The sequence below is a fragment of the Solanum stenotomum genome, chromosome 2, assembly GCF_019186545.1.
Source record: "Solanum stenotomum isolate F172 chromosome 2, ASM1918654v1, whole genome shotgun sequence".
NCBI classification, from domain to species: Eukaryota; Viridiplantae; Streptophyta; class Magnoliopsida; order Solanales; family Solanaceae; genus Solanum; species Solanum stenotomum.
In genome coordinates, this window is record NC_064283.1 from 72,347,323 (window position 1) to 72,364,762 (window position 17,440).

A 17,440-nucleotide genomic window follows, 5' to 3' on the forward strand; every position below is an offset into this window, starting at 1 on the left:
TACCCATTAATAAAATTTTAATATAATAACAGAAAATCCAATAATATAATTTGTATCTACCCATTTATAGAATTTTAACAAGGGTATATTTGGAAAAAGTTTTTAAAGGTTTTTTGTTTTTTGTTTCTTTTTAATTTAGTTAGTGTACAATTTTTTTTGAAACTATGAGACTCCCTTTATATTAATTTTAAATTCATGGAGTGGTTTTAGTTATAGTTTCATTACTTTAAATATCACATATATTTGTGTAAAGTGTATGAATATTTTGAGTAAAAAATCAATGATTAATGAAAAAAAATATTTCAATCATAAACATTCTAATGGTCCCCTCACATTAAGTTTTCAAAAAAAAAAAGGGAATGAAATTTATGAATATTAATAATATTTATCAGGTATTTTTTTTATTTTAAATCAAAATTTAAAATTATTTAATTAACAGTAAAAATAAAAGTAAACAAATATTGAATACATCATTTTTCCTAACTAGTATAATTATAAATTTTGGATTTCTTTTTTTTTTTTTTTTGTAAAATAAACAGAAATTTTAAAATACTAGTGCCAATAATTGTGAGTCAAAATATTCCGTCCACCCCACCCCAAAAAGACTAGGCAATCAATGTATCCACAAATATCATCTCTTCACATTGGTAACCACATATATCACTTGTCACAAGCAAACAAGAGTTGGACTATAATAACTAGGAAATAATAATAAAATATATTTGAAATAAATATTGTGTGCAAGTGTTATGTCTTTTTGACTGAGTATACCAGAAAGGAAAAAAAAAATACTCCCTCCGTCTCATTTTATTTTATGTGAGTTAGTTTGATTCAGCGGACATAGAGTTTAAGTTTTATGTGAGTTAGTTTGAAAAATAAATTATAGAAATTTGTGTATTGATTTAATATATAGATTAATGATGTTTAGGAAAATTAATTTTATCAAATAGTAATCAAAACTCTAAAACATATATATAATACAAGTGCAAAAATGACATGTAATTACAATAATTTTATAAACATATTCCAATGTAGGTAATATAAAAATTACTTCCTCTGTCCCAATTTATATGATGTTGTTTGACTTGACATAGAGTTTAAGTACACATACGCGTAGGACGCCATGTAGGATGCAAAATTCCATGTATGACACCACGTTGGAAGTGCGTGTCTACCTATTCAATTTTATACAAGTTTAAGTGTCTACTTATGCACAACCAAAGTTAGAGGGCATATATGCCAACTGAGGCCACGTTGGAGGGCATAGATACATGAGGCCAAGTTAAAGGACACTTTTATGTTACTGTGGTTATAAATCATTTCATTAGGGATAAAACGAGCATTTTAATATGTTATATACAACTTGTGAAGATCAGCCATTCTGTTTTCTGATGTGATTCATTTGATCAATATGTTCAAAAGGGTCCTTCTTTGGAGAATGATGAAGTGGTCGGGTTTGATGACGAAGCTAGCAAAGTGATCAAGCGACTTGTTGAAGGACCCGCGGAGAGTCTGGATATTATCCCAGTGGTGGGAATGCCAGGACTTGGAAAAACTACACTGGCAAGAAAGATCTATAATGATCCTAAGCTTTCATATGAATTTTTCAGCATCCCTTGGGTTTATGTCGGTCAGGAATACAAAATAAAGGATATTTATCTTAGGATTCTCAAATGCTTCAAAAAAAGCATAGAAGATCATCTCAATGATGATGTGGATACATTAGCTAAGGTAATAAGTGATTTTATAAATAAAGGAGGAAGATGTCTCATTGTTTTAGATGATGTGTGGGAACCAAATGTCATTGATCATGTAAAGAAAGTTTTCGCAGAAAACAAAAAGGGTCATCGAATCATGATGACCACGCGTGATAGATATCTAGCTACTTATGCCAATACAGAACCTCATGATCTGAAATTCTTGAATGGAAAAGAAAGTTTTGAATTGTTGGAAAAGAGAGTTTTTGGCAAGGGAAGTTGTCCTGATGAATTAGTTGAACTTGGAAAAAAAATTGCAGGAAACTGTGGTGGAGTACCACTTGCTGTAGTGGTAATTGCAGGAGCGTTAAGAGGTCGTCCGAATACAAATGATTGGGTAAGAGTTCAGAAAAATGTGGCAGAGCATTTTTATAAAAATACTCAAGCGGGCTGCTTGAAATTTGTAGAGATGAGTTACAATCGTTTGCCTCAAGAAGTACAGACGTGCTTTTTATACTGCGGTGTCTTTCCTCGAGGCTTTGATATCCCTTCTTGGAAATTGATTCGTTTGTGGATAGCGGAAGGGTTAATAAAGCCTCAACAGACATACACTCCTGAGGAGATTGCCGAGTTTTATTTGAATGATCTTGTCAATAGAAATTTAGTGATATTGATGCGAAAGAAGTCTGATGGTCAAATAAAAATATGTCGTCTTCACGACATGCTGCATGAGTTCTGCAGAACTGAGGCTAGTAACAAATGGCTTTTTCAGCAAATGCATCTAACATCTGATCAAGCTATTCCTTCTATTCAAGACAAAGATACTTGTCGTCGGTTGTGCATTCAGCCCTCTATTCTGAATCAGTTTCTCCTCGATAAGCCTATTGCAGAACATGTCAGATCTTTCTATTGTTTTTCCTCAGAACAAAAACAAATTGACTTGCCTCCTAATGACATCAAACACATCCACAAAGCATTTACACTTATCAGAGTCTTGGACGTTGAACCCATCAAATTTCTTTTCTCCAAAGATTTTAACCAGTTATATCATTTGAGGTATGTTGCCATCTCAGGGGAATTCAAGTCCCTTCCTCCGTCCTTCGGTAAATTTTGGAATTTACAAACTCTAGTAATCAATACAAGTACCTCAGAGTCCACCCTTGAAGTAAAAGCTGACATATGGAACTTGTTACAGTTAAGGCATTTCCACACCAACATACCTGCAAAATTACCAGCACCTGCTACCACGACCGGTAAAACTTCTTGTCTACAAACTCTTTCTATGGTCGCGCCAGAAAGTTGCAAGAAAGATGTACTAGCAAAGGCTTGTCTTCTGAAAAAATTGAGCATTCGAGGGCAAATGGCATCTTTTCTTGAACCCAAGGGTGGAATCAGCAATCTTGAAGAGCTAAAATGCCTGGAACATTTGAAGCTGTTAAATGATGTTCTTGACATAAATAAAGCAATTCACCTTCCTCCAGCATTCTTCAGACTCGTACGGACAGTGAAGAAGTTAACTTTGGTAAACACAAGGTTTTCTTGGAGCGATGCAAATAAATTGGCACAGTTGGAACACCTGGAAGTCCTAAAGTTGAAGGAAAATGCATTCATAGGTGACTCTTGGAAGCCGGAGATAGGAGGTTTTAGCGCGCTCCAGGTGCTGTGGATTGAAAGGTCAGACTTAGAATCTTGGAAGGCATCAAGTCTTAATTTCCCAATACTTAGGCACCTTGTTCTTATCTCATGTGATAAACTCAAGGCTGTGCCACTTGGATTGGCTGATATACCTAACTTTCAAGAGATGAGACTGGACAATAGCAAAGAAGCAGTCAAATCTGCAAAAGAGATAGAAAGCAAGAAACCGAAGTTCAAGCTCACCATATTCCCTCCTGAAGGTTGAAAGGTTAGTCAAATTCATGTTATATTGACATGATTAAATCTCTATTGGTCGTGTCAATAAAAACTTTAATTGTTCTGAATTGCACTCTGTTATTACTTGTGTGAATGGTTCAATTCAACCAGGATTCAGACTAGAAAAGACTTCCTTTTATTCCAACATAAATTTATTTACTATGTTGCTCATTTCTGCAGGAGAGCCGAGAGGATCGAGACATTGACCTTGTTGGGATCCTGGTTTCATGTGTGTGTGTTTTTTTATTTGTATAATTGTTTGCACCTTTTATTCTGTTTTTGTTGTATTTGCTTTGTTTCATTTTTGTGGAAGTGTTGCTTTTCATATGTTGTTGTTGTATAATAGTTTGCGCCTTTATGGCTCATGTGTTGAAAGATCTATGTTGCTTGGATTCTTCAAAATTGTTAATGGGTGTGTGTTGTATTATCTAAAATTAGTGTATTTTTGGAGAATCCGACGCGGGTGCAGCATCAAAAGTGAAGAGTCTGTGCTACTAATATGTTATTCCGAACAAATAAAATGTTTGCCTTATTTCCCACTTGGAATCTTTATGAGTTCTAGTTCATTATAGTATTTTTGAATTGGAAGGTTCTGAAGTTCAAATTATGAATCTGTACGAAAAACTGGTTTTCAACCAATTTTTCTTTCACTCACAAAAAACTTCAAAACAAAATTTCAAGTGAAATGCATGTTCTTGTAATAACCTGACCCTTCATATTTAGTATTTGTGTTCTAATTCATGTTTTAGGATTTGGTTAAGTTGGTATTATACTTTTGACTTGGTTAGATGGTTCAAGTTGAGACTAGAGGCGCACGGATGGTATCAGACTAGTTGGAACATTTAAGCTACGTATGAGTGGTTTTATAGTGATATAAGAGGTTGTTTACATTAACTACTGTGTACGTAGTGTTTTAAGAAAATCAAGTATCAAGCATGGCAATTTGCATCCTTCTTCTCAAGTGAAAGACCATAAAATTGAGCAAATAGACATACGTGTCCTACGTGGCATCCTACATGGCAATTTGCGTCCTACGTGGTGTTTTGTGTGTATTATGCCACATATGACTCATGTGTCTACTTGTTCAATTTTATACAAGTTTAAGTGTCTAACCAGGGCCGATTCAACAAGACTGGGGGCCTTAAGCCAAACCTTAAAGAGGGGCATTAATATTTTTTTAAAATTCTTTTTCTAATTTTTTTTATCATATATACTTTTATTTAAAATCTACTTTTCTAGCATTTTAGATGCAAAGTCATTAATTACTGTTTTATAATCGATTTGTTCTAGTAATTCCTTTTCAATTGATGATATAGCTAATTCATTCAATATCTCATGAGACATAGGTTGATCCTAGATAAGATTTTATCAATTTTAGTTTAGAAAAACTTCTTTCAACCGAGGCAACGGTTACAAAATTGTTAACTTTATTCTATATGCAATATATGCATTAGGAAAAGAATCAAGTCTTTTTATTTGATTGAGTATTTTCATTAGATCATTATCTTATACTTGTATTATTTCTCTTAGAATAACTAAAACAAGAATATATATACATATGAACTAGGAATATCAACAATAATGTTAACAAATTTTCAAGAAAAACTATAAAGTTAGATAATAAACCTTGGCTCATGAATTTGATAAGTTGATATAACAATATCGAAATAGTGTTGTGTTCCTTCAATATAATGATTGTTTGTTGCACTTCTTGAGATTTTGAAGACACCCAAAAGCAAATTTTGTTCTTTTGTAACTTGTAAGCAACAATAAATCCAAAAAAAAAATTGTAGGAGAGAGTATAATATTGAAAATTAAAATACTAAAATAGAGAAGAAAAAAGATGAGTATAAGATAAATAGTAAAATAGGGTCAAACTTTTAGGAGATAAAATAAGGAAACAGAATTCCCCACTTACGGAAATTATTCCCAAAAATGTTACATTCCCTTGGAAAAAAGTGAGAAAACTGTCATTTCGGATTATATTTTTTAATACTTCTTACATTTTTGTTAAAATTTAAAACTACATATAATGTTTATTAAAATAATATGTATAAGTAATTTTTTTTAAAATTGGAGGCCCTTAAAAATATGGGGCCCCAAGCGATGACTTTAGTAGCCTATTGGTAAGACGGCCCTCTATTTAACTTGTGCACACTCAAAGTTGAAGGGTATAAATGTGAAATAAGGCCAAGTTAAATGACATATTTATGTATTATTCCTTAGAAGTATTATCAAATCTCTTTCAAATGGATGCAGTGACAACTGATAGAAGTAGAGCAAGTTTCACTACGTGGAATACCAGAGGATAATTTGAATATTTCTTTTTGTCTGAACTAATCTTATGGAAAGATCCCAAAGCACATTTGTATTTTGAACTTGTAACCTTCCAAGTCAGAAATAACTAGAAGTTGTAAACAAAACACACAACACTTTATTGAAAGATAAAAGCAACTGTTTTACACTGAAACAAATCAAATACAACAGAATAGTGAAAGAAGCAAACAGGCTTACAAATGAAAAAGAAAACACTCCAAATGATCAGAAACTCGAAAAAAACAACAACTCCAGGGAGTACATACTCCATTTATTTAACATATTACAAATCACAAAAGGCAAACATGTTTTCTTTATTGGAACAATTTTATCAGGTGACTGGACCACAGAAAACATGAAATGCCGCAACATCATACACATGACCCCAGATCGAAATCCCGATGCTCTACTGCAGAATGGAGGAAAATTGGTTTAAGAACAACAGGGAAACAAAGAGAGGAAAAGTGTTGCAGATAAAAAGAAGAGCAGAGTACATTCAGAATGTAAGGAAAAGAAATAGTGTTCTACAAATTGTTATGTATAATAGAAGAATGAAATAATTACAAAAGATATAGTTTTACGGCTACTAAATGAGACATGTATAGAGATAGATGGAGTCACGGGAAATGTATGCCAAATGGAAACAAAGATATATAGCCATACTATAATACAAATGAATTTGACTAACCTTTCAACTTTACTGTGTGGCCTTGGATTCAGATTCAGGAGGGAATATGCTGAGCTTGAATATTATTTTTTGAGATTTCTTAAGTTCCAGTATATCTTTTGCAGATTTGACTGCTTTGATTGTGTTCTCCAACTTCATCTCGCGAAGATTAGGTATATCAGCCAGCTCAACTGGTACAGCGTCGAGCTTATCACAAGAAACAAGAACAAGGTTCCTAAGGATGGGGTAGTTAAGATTCGACGCCTCCCAAGTTTCTAATTCTGCCCTCTCGATCCACAATACTCGGAGTTTACTAAAACCTCCTACCTCCGGCTTCCAAGTACCACCCATGAATGCATTTTCTTTCAACTTTAGAACCTCAAGGGATTCCAATTGTGCTAATTTTTCTGCCTCACTCCATGCAAACCTTGTGTTTGCCAAAGTTAACTTCTTTACTGTACGTACAAGTCTGAAGAATGCTGAAGGAAGTTGAACTGTTTTATTCATGTAAAGAACATCATTCAACAGTTTCAAATGTTCCAGGCACTTTAGCTCTTCAAGATTGCTGATTCCACCCCTGGATTCAAGAAAAGCCGCCATTTGCCCTCGAATGCTCAATTTTTTTAGATGACACACCTTTGCCAGCACATCTTTCTTGCAACTTTCTGGTGCAACCATAGAAAGAGTTTGTAGAGAAGAAGGTTTACCTGTTGTGACAGTCGGGGATGGCAATTTTGCAGGTATGTTGGTGTGGAGATGCCTCAACTGTAACAAGTTCCATATGTCTGCTTTTACGTCGAGAGTAGGCTCTGAGGTACTTGTATTAAGTATAACAGTTTGTAAATTCCATAAATTACCAAAGGGCGGAGGAAGGGCTTTAATGTCACCCGAGATAGCAATATACCTCAAATGAAATAAATTGTTAGTCTTTGGAGAAAAGAAATTTGAGAGATTCAACATCCAAGACCCTTATAAGTGGAAATGCTTTGTGAAGGAGTTCGATTTCATTACGAGTCAATTCAGTTTGTTTTTGTTTTGAGGAAAAACAGTAGAAAGACCTGACATGTTCTGCAGAAGGTTTTGTGGAGAGAAAGTCACACAGAGTAGATGGTTGAATACATAATCGACGGCAAGTATCTGAGTCCTGTATAGAAGGAAGAGAATTATCAGCTGATGTACATATTTCTTGAAAAAGCCATTTGTTAGCAGCCTTTCTTCTGCAAAACTCGTGTAACATGCTGTGAAGACGACATGTCTTTATTTGACCATCAGACCTCTTTTGCAACATTATCACTAAATTCCTATCAACAAGAACATTCAAATGATGCTCTGCTATCTCCTCAAGAGTGTATGACTCCTCGGGCTTTATTAATCCTTCCGCAATCCACATGCGAATCAATTTCCAAGCAGGGATATCAAAGCCCCGAGGAAAGATACCACAATATAAAAAGCACATCTGCTTACCAACAATTCAAAACTTTCTTTTGGAGTCAAGAATTTCAGATAATGAGGTTCTCGATTGACATGAGCAGCTAGATATCTGTCACGCGTGGTCATCACGATTCGATGCCCCATTTTGTTTTCTGTAAAAACTTTCTTTACGTGATCAATGACATTTGCTTCCCACACATCATCCAAAATAATGAGACATCTACCTCGATTACTGATAAAAGAACTTATCACATTAGCTAATGTGTCCTCATCATCATTGAGATGATCTTCTATGCGTTTTGTGAAGAATTTGAGAATCCTGAGATAAATATCCTTTATTTTGTATTCCATACCGACATAAACCCAAACGATGCTATGAAATTCATATGAAAGCTTAGGATCATTGTAGATTTTTCTTGCCAGTATAGTTTTTCCAAGTCCGGGCATACCCACCACTGGGATAATATCAAGTGATTCTTCCCGTCCTTTAACAAGTCGCTTGATCACTTTTTTAGCTTCCGTATCAAACCCGACCACTTCATCATTGTCCAAGAGAAGACCCTTTTTAACATAATAATCAAACAGAATGCATTAAAAAACAGTGCGGATAATTTTTGCAATTATAATTCTAAAAATTCTAAAGTTCATGCAATGCCACCGGCCATAACCATAAGATATAACTCTTCGCAAACATGACTGCAAAAGGATTTCTCAACTCTTAGTAGTATGTGAGAGCTAAAACATAAACTAAAAAGACAATTTATGAGGCATTTTATATCTATTGATTTCTTTCACAGGTGGATGACAAGAACAAATATGTTTTTTTTTTTTACGAATTAAAAAGAAAAGAGTATGACTATAGAGCAGTAACAACTGAAAATATTTAAAAGAATTTTAAACAAACTCTGGTAAAATATATGGGGATTTTAGCATACCTGGGTTATTTCGTGCCCTCTTTTAGGGTGCTCAAGAATTGGTCTGGGCTGGAATGAATGTTTACTTTCTTCTCGAAGTTTCTTAACTTTGTCACTGATCCCTTTGATCTCATCTGCAAGAGATGTAATTGTTTTGAGACGACTCACATCGAAGAATCTTCCAACTTTTTTCTCTTCTCTGTGCAGCTTTGCTTGAACTAGAAATTTATCAATTACATCTTCAGCTTTGTGTATCATTTTTTGAATATCTTTCACCAATTGATCCCATACAATGTTATCGCTGTGGAATTTAGCACCATCATCAACGAATGCTTTCAGCCGTTGCACTTCTTCCAGTAAATTTTTGAATTCGTCCTCTACGCCTTTTATTAACACCACATTTTCACTTAACAGCTGCAACAAGTTCTCCACGAAAAACTTCAGAGCTTCATTTGCCATAGGATTGATCTCTTTCTAAATTTTTTGGTTAAAAAAATTGCGAGAGAAAGAGGAAGAGGAGGTTAACTAAGTAGACATTGTTTAATCAAGTCTTTCTTATATCTAATTTGAAATAATTAATCTTGATTAAAATATGACTTTGGCTTAATAATTTATCCAAGTCTTCATTGTTATATATAAAATTTAGAAATACAATTGGTTTAGTAATTTAGAAATTGTAGCCCTAGTCCTCTACGTTCTCCAAGTCTTAGGGCCCGTTTGGCCATAGATTTCCCAAATAATATTTGGGGAAAAATTTGGCAAATAGTGTTTGTCCATACAATTTGTCATTATTTGGCAAATATTTTTGGCAAATATCCCAAATTTCCAAATACTAGTTTTTTCTAATATTTGGGCCAAATCTCATTATTAATTGGGATCTGTTGAAAATTGAAATTTTACACCAAATTTTTATATTTTACAAAAACACCCTCTATAGTAGTTGTTTGCATTGTATTTCATATTTTATTTTACGTGAACACCAAAGTAGTGATGAAATATTTAGTGAATATGAAAGTGATGATATGATTGTTGATGAAAATGATGAATGATCGACTAAGGGTAATAAAATCATATGCTTTGTCTACTTCACGATGTATGGAATGATGCTTGTTGCACTCACTCCAAATAGTGACATTGGATGCATAGCCAAAATAATGGATTCCAAGTAGATATTTTAAGGGATAAGGCATAAATACTCTCTAAACTATGACTGAAATTTTAGAGACACGTCTTAATTAAACTAAGGTCCTATTACTCCCTAAATTCATTTTTTTTGTAATTTCATACACTTTTTCTCACATGGCATATTATTCCGTGACTCCACATAGCTGAGGCGCTTGAGAGAATTTGTGCCTTATTCCATATTTTAAGGAGTAACATGTGATTGGGTTGAATATGAGTTTATTGTAGTTGGTGCAGATATGATGTTTGTAATAACTTTATATATATATATATATATATATATAAAGTTGACCTAGTCTTTGTCGAAGTCTTAGTCCTCGCTATATATTAAAATAGTGGCAGCAGGGGTACTTTTTTGTTTGATTTGCTCCTAAATTGATAATTTTCAGTTACATTTTATATTTAGATACATATAATTAGATGTATCTATTTAATATATATCTGAGATATATTTATTTGGACACCTTGAATATATGTATCTAGGTATTAAAATATGGCAAAAACTATAATAGAGCTAATGAGATTTGTGTTATTCTATATATAAGGCATAATATATAAACACGATCCTTAACTTGGCTTCAACGGACAATTATGCCCTCCAACTTTGAGTGTGCAGAAGTAGACACTTCAACTTCTATGAAATTGAACAAGTAGACACACGTGTCCTACATGACATAATACACATAAGACGCATGTAGGACACAAATTTGTCATGCAGGGTGCATGTCATGTAGGACGAATGTATCTATTTGTTCAATTTTATACAAGTTTAAGTGTCTATTTGTGCACACCCAAAGTTAAAGGTCATAGTTATCGACTGACGCCAAGTTAAGGGTCATGTTTATATATTATGCCTATATATAAATATGAAGTTTTGATCGAGTCACCAAGTGCATGGCACCCCCTCTCTTACACATAGATCCGCCTTTGGCTCTATTAGAAATTACCACGAGCTTCACATTTTAAAAAAAATTGGCAACAAATACGAATTTTAATTCAATATCATTGTCATTTTGTGACTAAGAAAATCATTGAAATCAATTTTTCGAACTAAAAACAGATCATCTTAAAAAATTAGCTAAAGATCAATTCAATTTATTACCAAATAGTAATTTTTAAAATTTTCTTTTTTATGTCCAAAGGACTTATAATATTGAAAAAATTGTATGAACTAACAAACTATTAATTCAAATTAAATGTTATAGCCATAGTTTATTTGATTAATTAAACTATAAAATTTGTTATGGAGCAATTATGCAAATTATAATTTTAACATACAAATGTGATTGTTATGTTTGCTATATGTGAAAGTTGCTATATAATATTTCGTTGCTTTACACTTTTATTTATATTCTTCTTCCAAGACTTAAAAGTGATTTTGTTGGAGCATCTCTAGTTGTTGGTAATCCTAATCATATCGAATCCCTTTTTCTTCAATCATATCCTTTAGAGGTCCCTTATATCACTAGTGAAGGAAAATATCACTTGGGGACAATAATTGATCAACAATTGTTTTAAGTGATTTCTCAATTTTTGAGTGATATATCATATAGAATAAAGTTTAATATTCTCTTCGTACCAATTTATGTGACACCTTTTAACTTTCGAAATTCAAATAAGTTCTTCTTTAATCATAATTTGTTTTTATATCTTTTAAGTCCTTCCTATCTAAGGTTATTAATAGTTGTTCTTATAGTTAGCTGAAGTTGCATATTCTATCTAATCATCTCCGCTAGTTCTTTGGCCTATAACTACCTCCTAACTCAACCTCTCAAACCTTCTCGGTAGTGACGTATCCTTATACTTCCTCTTCACATATTTAAAACATCTTAGTCTCGTTTCCTCATCTTTTCCGTCATGAGGGTCATTCCCACCATATCCCATATAACTAAATTTGTTCCTAATTTATGTATACACATTCATCTAAGCATCTTCATCTTCTGAACGTGGATATTCTTGACTAACCAATATTTTGTCTCATACAATAGTGTTGGTCTAACCAACACAGGTTAGCCTCTTTTTCACTCACCCCACTATAATATGGTGTGTGACATTATCGTCAATTTTCTCATCTCCTTGAATTATGAACTCAAGACACTTTAAGCTTTCTCTTATTGATATGAATAGTGCATCGATCTTCACATTCCACCTCTGCATCATATGCTGCGTCACTGATCTTCCATTTCATGTACTTTGTTTTAGTCCTACTAATCCGAAACTTTTAGATTCTAGGGTCTTTTTCCAAACTTCTAACTTATCACTAACTCCTGCGTGTATCTCATCAATCAAACTAAAGTTGATCTCAACTATAACAGTACCACAATCAGAAAGTGTTCAAACAAACTTTAGCTACATTATACATGTCCTTAAAAACTCTTACTCAAATTTTAACTAAATCTATATCCAAACTCCAACTAAAGGTTTGGGCATGTAATTTGGTAGTCGAATAAGAAACACATTATTTATATTCGTGTAATTTATACAATGCTTAATAGGTAGATACAAAAAAAATTGCAAAGAAACTACCTTAACATCGAAATGCCGTCACCCACTAGACTAATGGTAGCCATGAAACTAATTTCCACATTGTTGAGGACATAATATAACCTTTCCTTTGTGAATTAGAGTTTAATATATTTTTCATTATAAAAATGGCCTACATATTATTTCTATTCTAACGAAATGTAGGAAAGTGGAAAAAAATAACTTAAAATTAATTTTATTAATTTTTATTTAAAAAATTATGAATATATTTCATCGTTTCCACATGTGAATTTGTTTTGGGAGAGGGAGGAGAGTGAAGAGATGTAAATTGTATATGTATATATGTCAAATTAGTATTTTACACGTGGTCAATTATGATTCAACCTCACCATTAATGAAATCTTATTTTTTAAAAGGGAAAATGCTCAAATATGTCATCAAACTTTGAAAAACAATTCATATTTATGTCATTTCAGTCAACAAATTAAATAACATATTCGATTATTTTCTTAAAAAAAAAATATGTGATCTACTTTTATAACAAGAATGTATTATTGAGAATATTTCGCAAATAGCCATTGAAATAAATTTAATTAGGCTTGATAGCTATAGTTTGCTAATTATGATTCGTAGCTACATGTTAGAGAGAGGAGAGAGGCGAGCGATATTGAGAGAGGGAGGAGAGAGACGAGCGATATTGAGAGAAGGAGGAGAGTGAAGATAGACAAATTGTATATGAATATATGTCAAATTGTATATGTATATCTGTCAGATAATTGTATATATGTAATTGGTATACATATATATTTGTATATCTGGCAAGCGAGAGTGGGGAGGAGAGAGATGATTGAGATTGGGAGAGGGAGGAGAATTTGCTGCAGCTATTAAGCGAAAATGTGGCGTTAATTAAAGGAGCAGATGATGAATTCAATAATTTATTGGAAGAAGTTCAACGCCTAAAAGCGTTCCTTGACGATGCTTCGAAATACCACAGCGATAGCAAACAATGGGATCAATTGGTTAAAGATATTTAAAAAACGGTACATAAAGCTGAAGATGTAATTGATAAATTTCTAGTTCAATCGAAACAGCATCGAGAAAAGGGTAAAGTTGGAAGAATTTTAGATAAAGTGAGTCATATCGGTATTGTTAAGGATCTTGCAACTGAGATTAAAGGAATTCATGATAAAGTGAAAAAGCTTCGAGATTAAAATAAAATTGTGAATAAATATTAAATCCGTAAACATCATTTTTCCTAACTAGTATAATTATAAATTTTGGATTTACTCCTTTAATTTTTTGGTAAAATAAACAGAAATTTTAATATACTAGTGCCAATAATTGTGAGTCAAAATATTCCCTCAACCCCACCCCAAAAAGACTAGGCAATCAATGTGTCCACAAATATCATCTATTCACATTGGTAACCACATATATCACTTGTCACAAGCAGACAAGAGTTGGACTATAATATGATACAACTGGCATTGATAAACACTAAGTTGGTGATAGAAATAAATGTTGCATTCTGGGATTAAAAATTCAAACACCACACTATCTTCCAAATGAAGAACCTTAAATTATGATATCAGAAATGTTTCATCAAGTTATCAATCACCCGAGCGTTGAGCATTAGGCGTGAATAATAGGGATGAATTAATATGGATATCCACTCATATTTACCCATTTTAACTGGGTTGGGTATCCAACTCATTTAAAAATGGGTAAAAACGAATAATATCCATATTACCCATTTAAAAGTGGGTAGTTAAATGGATAAAATGGGTAAAAGATGTGCATTCACACTAGGGGTGTGCATTAGTCGGTTCGGTTCGATTTTATGTATTATCGGTTCGGTTTATCGGCTTTCGGTTTTTAAATACGCTAAGCCAATAACGAACCAATAAGATAATTTTTTATCGGTTTTCGGTTTTCGATTTAACCAATAAGAAAATGCTTATAAAACAAATATATGGTTTCTCTAATAAATTTGACACGACAAGACAATAATGTAACTTCACAAAAGCTCATAAAATAGAAATAATAATAACAAACATGAAAAGAACTATACATGTGTAAGACAAAGAGAAATCAAGAGGAATATGGTTCTTACTTTATGTTTTGACGGTTTGTATAATGTAAAGTTGTGAATTCAAAGTCACAACGAAGTATGAATTGATGGCTAAATGACAAAGACATAACTATTAAGATATTGAGATTAATATTTACTAATATGTATGTATATGTAAAAATAGTAAATTACTATAGTCTTAACTCTTAATGGGTTATTGGTTTACCCAATAACCCAATATTGAACACCAATACCAAACCGATAACCCGATATTTTTTTTTTTATAAAACCATTAAGAAACCATTAACCCAATAACAATAAATCAATAACACTTATCTCGGTTCGATTTATCGGTCGATTCGGTTTATGCACACCCCTAATTCACACAAAAAAAGAAGTGATAAAGGATGGGATAGTACCAAAGTCTTTTTTCTTTAAAAAAAAATCTTCATTTTTTTTACATTTTTTTTGGGATAGGGGTGTGGGGGTGGGGGTGAGTTTGGTAATCAATTTATATGGTGAAAGAGACTCCTATGAAAATTTGGTAATCAATTTATATTTTAACTTTAATTGGTTACCAATTTTATTTTTTTTACATTTCCATTTTTTGAAGAATTAATAAAAATGAAAAAGAAGAAAATAAAAATAGAGGAGGGGTGGGTTAACTTTTCTTTGGTTACCAATTTTTTTTTTCCACATTTTCATTTTTTGAAGAATTAAAAAAAATGAAAAAGAATAAAATAAAAATAGAGGAGGGGTGGGCAGATGGGAAGGAAGTGGCTGGACCTCTATCATTTTAAATTTTTTCCATATTATCCATTGGGTAACTCGTTTTATCCATTTAAAATGTGAGCCGAGTTGAGTAACTTATATCCATTTTTATTTAACTCATTTTTTGATCGACTCATATTCAATTCGACTCGCTCGTTTGCCACTCTAAGGCGTGATTAATCCCGTAGTAGGTGAGTCAAGTAAAGAACTTTTAGAACACTGTAAAGGTGGTTGCTTTATCGAATGAGAACAAATAAACAATAATTGGTGTTCTTTAAATTAACAAGTGGCCGTCATTATTATACCTACCCACTAATCATTTTAAATAAATAATGACTTCGTAAGTCAAAATAATTTATTAAATACATATGTTTCAATTCCTCTCAATATTGACTTGATGGAAGCTTATACTGCTGTAATTTCTCTTCTTAGAACTCTTGATCAACCATATATTTCAGATCTCTTTCATGGTCACACTGCTAATGCGCTTGATTCTCTTCGTGCTACAGCTGAATATTTCCATGATGTTCTTGGAAAAGCAAGCAATAAGAGTGGTGTTGACATTGAAAAAATCAAATCTTTGGAGGAAGAAATTACAGTTGTTAGTGAGGCAGAGGATGTTGTTGAAATGAAGATTTCTGAAATCATCAAAGAAGAAAGCTGGACATTTGGAATTTTACAACACCAGGATATGCTACCAGTTGTTAAAAAAATGGATACGACAAAGAAACAAGTGATGGAGATTCTTTCTCATGATGTTGATCAAATTCTTGAATTAACCGCGGATTCCTTGATTGACGCTTCTTCTACGAGTGATCCAATGCTGTCAGATCACTTGAAAGATGATATTGTGCAGGGATTTGATGGTGACTTGGAGATAATAGATAAGAGATTGAGAGGACCAACGTCGTATCTAGACATTGTCACCATATCAGGTATGGGTGGCATTGGCAAAACAACACTCGCTAAAAAAGCTTATGATCATCTTCCAATAGGTATCACTTTGACATTTTTGTTTGGGTTACAATATCTCAAGAATTTCGATATAGAAATGTATTGTTAGAAGCCTTACATTGCATTTCAAAGCAAAGAGAACACAAAAGATTATGATAAGATGAATGACAGTGAGTTAGCTGATCTGGTGAAAAAGAGTCTAAACGGTCCTAGATACCTTGTTGTTGTTGATGATATTTGGAGTAGGGATGTTTGGGATAGCATATCACAAATATTTCCTAATCGCAACAATGGGAGTCGAGTCTTATTGACTACTAGGGAAACTGATGTAGCAATCTATGCAAATACTAGTAGCCCTCATAAGATGAACCTCTTGGATTTAGATAATAGTTGGAAGTTACTCCGTGATAATGTGTTTGGACTAGAACACGATCATCCTCCCAAGTTGGAAGAAATTGGAAAAAAAATAGCAGAAAAATGTCAAGGACTTCCCTTAATAATTTCAGTGATTGCAGGGCATCTCTCTAAAACGGTGCCCAAGACATTAGAAAGTTGGAAGTATGTTGCCAAAACCTTAAGTGAAATCATTGCTAGTCATCCAAATAAATGCTTAGGAGTGCTCGGTTTGAGTTACCATCACTTGCCTAATCGACTCAAACCGTGCTTTCTTTCTATGGGTGATTTCCCAGAGGATTTTCAAGTTGAAACTTGGAGATTGATCCAATTATGGATTGCAGAAGGTTTCATAAGGACGTCTTCCGGAAGTCGTGAAAGCTTGGGGGAAGTGGCTGAACATTATTTGGAGGATCTTATCAGCAGGAACTTGATAATGGCTAGAAAAAAGAGATTCAATGGTGAGGTAAAAGTATGTGGAATACATGATCTGCTGCGTGAGTTCTGTTTGATAGAAGCTGAAATGACAAAGTTTATGCATGTTGTGAGAACTCCATTGTCACCAGCACAAAAGCCTAATTTTCGTTGCTTCAGTATTCAAGAGTATATTGAGGATGCTTATAAGATCTTACCCCGTGTAGCCAGATCT

General features: G+C 33.1%; 3 protein-coding genes, 1 long non-coding RNA gene and 1 pseudogene across 5 annotated transcripts in view; 2 read left to right on the top strand and 3 right to left on the bottom strand.

Moving 5' to 3' along the window:
• Nucleotides 1–17,440, bottom strand: part of LOC125854278 (putative late blight resistance protein homolog R1B-23) — a 154,632-nt gene that overhangs the window by 122,315 nt on the left and 14,877 nt on the right. The window lies entirely within an intron of this gene.
• The window catches only part of LOC125856277 (putative late blight resistance protein homolog R1B-23), a 107,614-nt gene that overhangs the window by 3,821 nt on the left and 86,353 nt on the right, over nucleotides 1–17,440 (top strand). The window contains exon 3 of the mRNA XM_049535795.1: nucleotides 1,423–1,731. Coding sequence (XP_049391752.1) covers nucleotides 1,423–1,731 — 309 coding nt within the window. The remainder of the gene's footprint in view (nucleotides 1–1,422; nucleotides 1,732–17,440) is intronic.
• The window catches only part of LOC125854286 (putative late blight resistance protein homolog R1B-16), a 55,107-nt pseudogene continuing 43,686 nt past the window's right edge, over nucleotides 6,020–17,440 (bottom strand). The window contains exons 2-3 of the transcript XR_007445394.1: nucleotides 6,613–7,865; nucleotides 6,020–6,333 (exon numbers count right to left, since the gene is read on the bottom strand). The product of XR_007445394.1 is annotated as a putative late blight resistance protein homolog R1B-16 (transcript). The remainder of the gene's footprint in view (nucleotides 6,334–6,612; nucleotides 7,866–17,440) is intronic.
• LOC125854313 (uncharacterized) overlaps nucleotides 7,234–17,440 on the top strand; it is a 77,075-nt gene continuing 66,868 nt past the window's right edge. Inside the window, exon 1 of the long non-coding RNA XR_007445397.1 lies at nucleotides 7,234–7,292. This is a non-coding gene — a long non-coding RNA (uncharacterized LOC125854313). The remainder of the gene's footprint in view (nucleotides 7,293–17,440) is intronic.
• On the bottom strand, nucleotides 8,809–9,533 carry LOC125854308 (probable disease resistance protein RF45). Its single transcript, XM_049533819.1, has one exon. It carries the CDS (start codon nucleotides 9,393–9,395, stop codon nucleotides 8,949–8,951), a length of 447 nt encoding a protein of 148 aa, XP_049389776.1. The 5' UTR covers nucleotides 9,396–9,533; the 3' UTR covers nucleotides 8,809–8,948.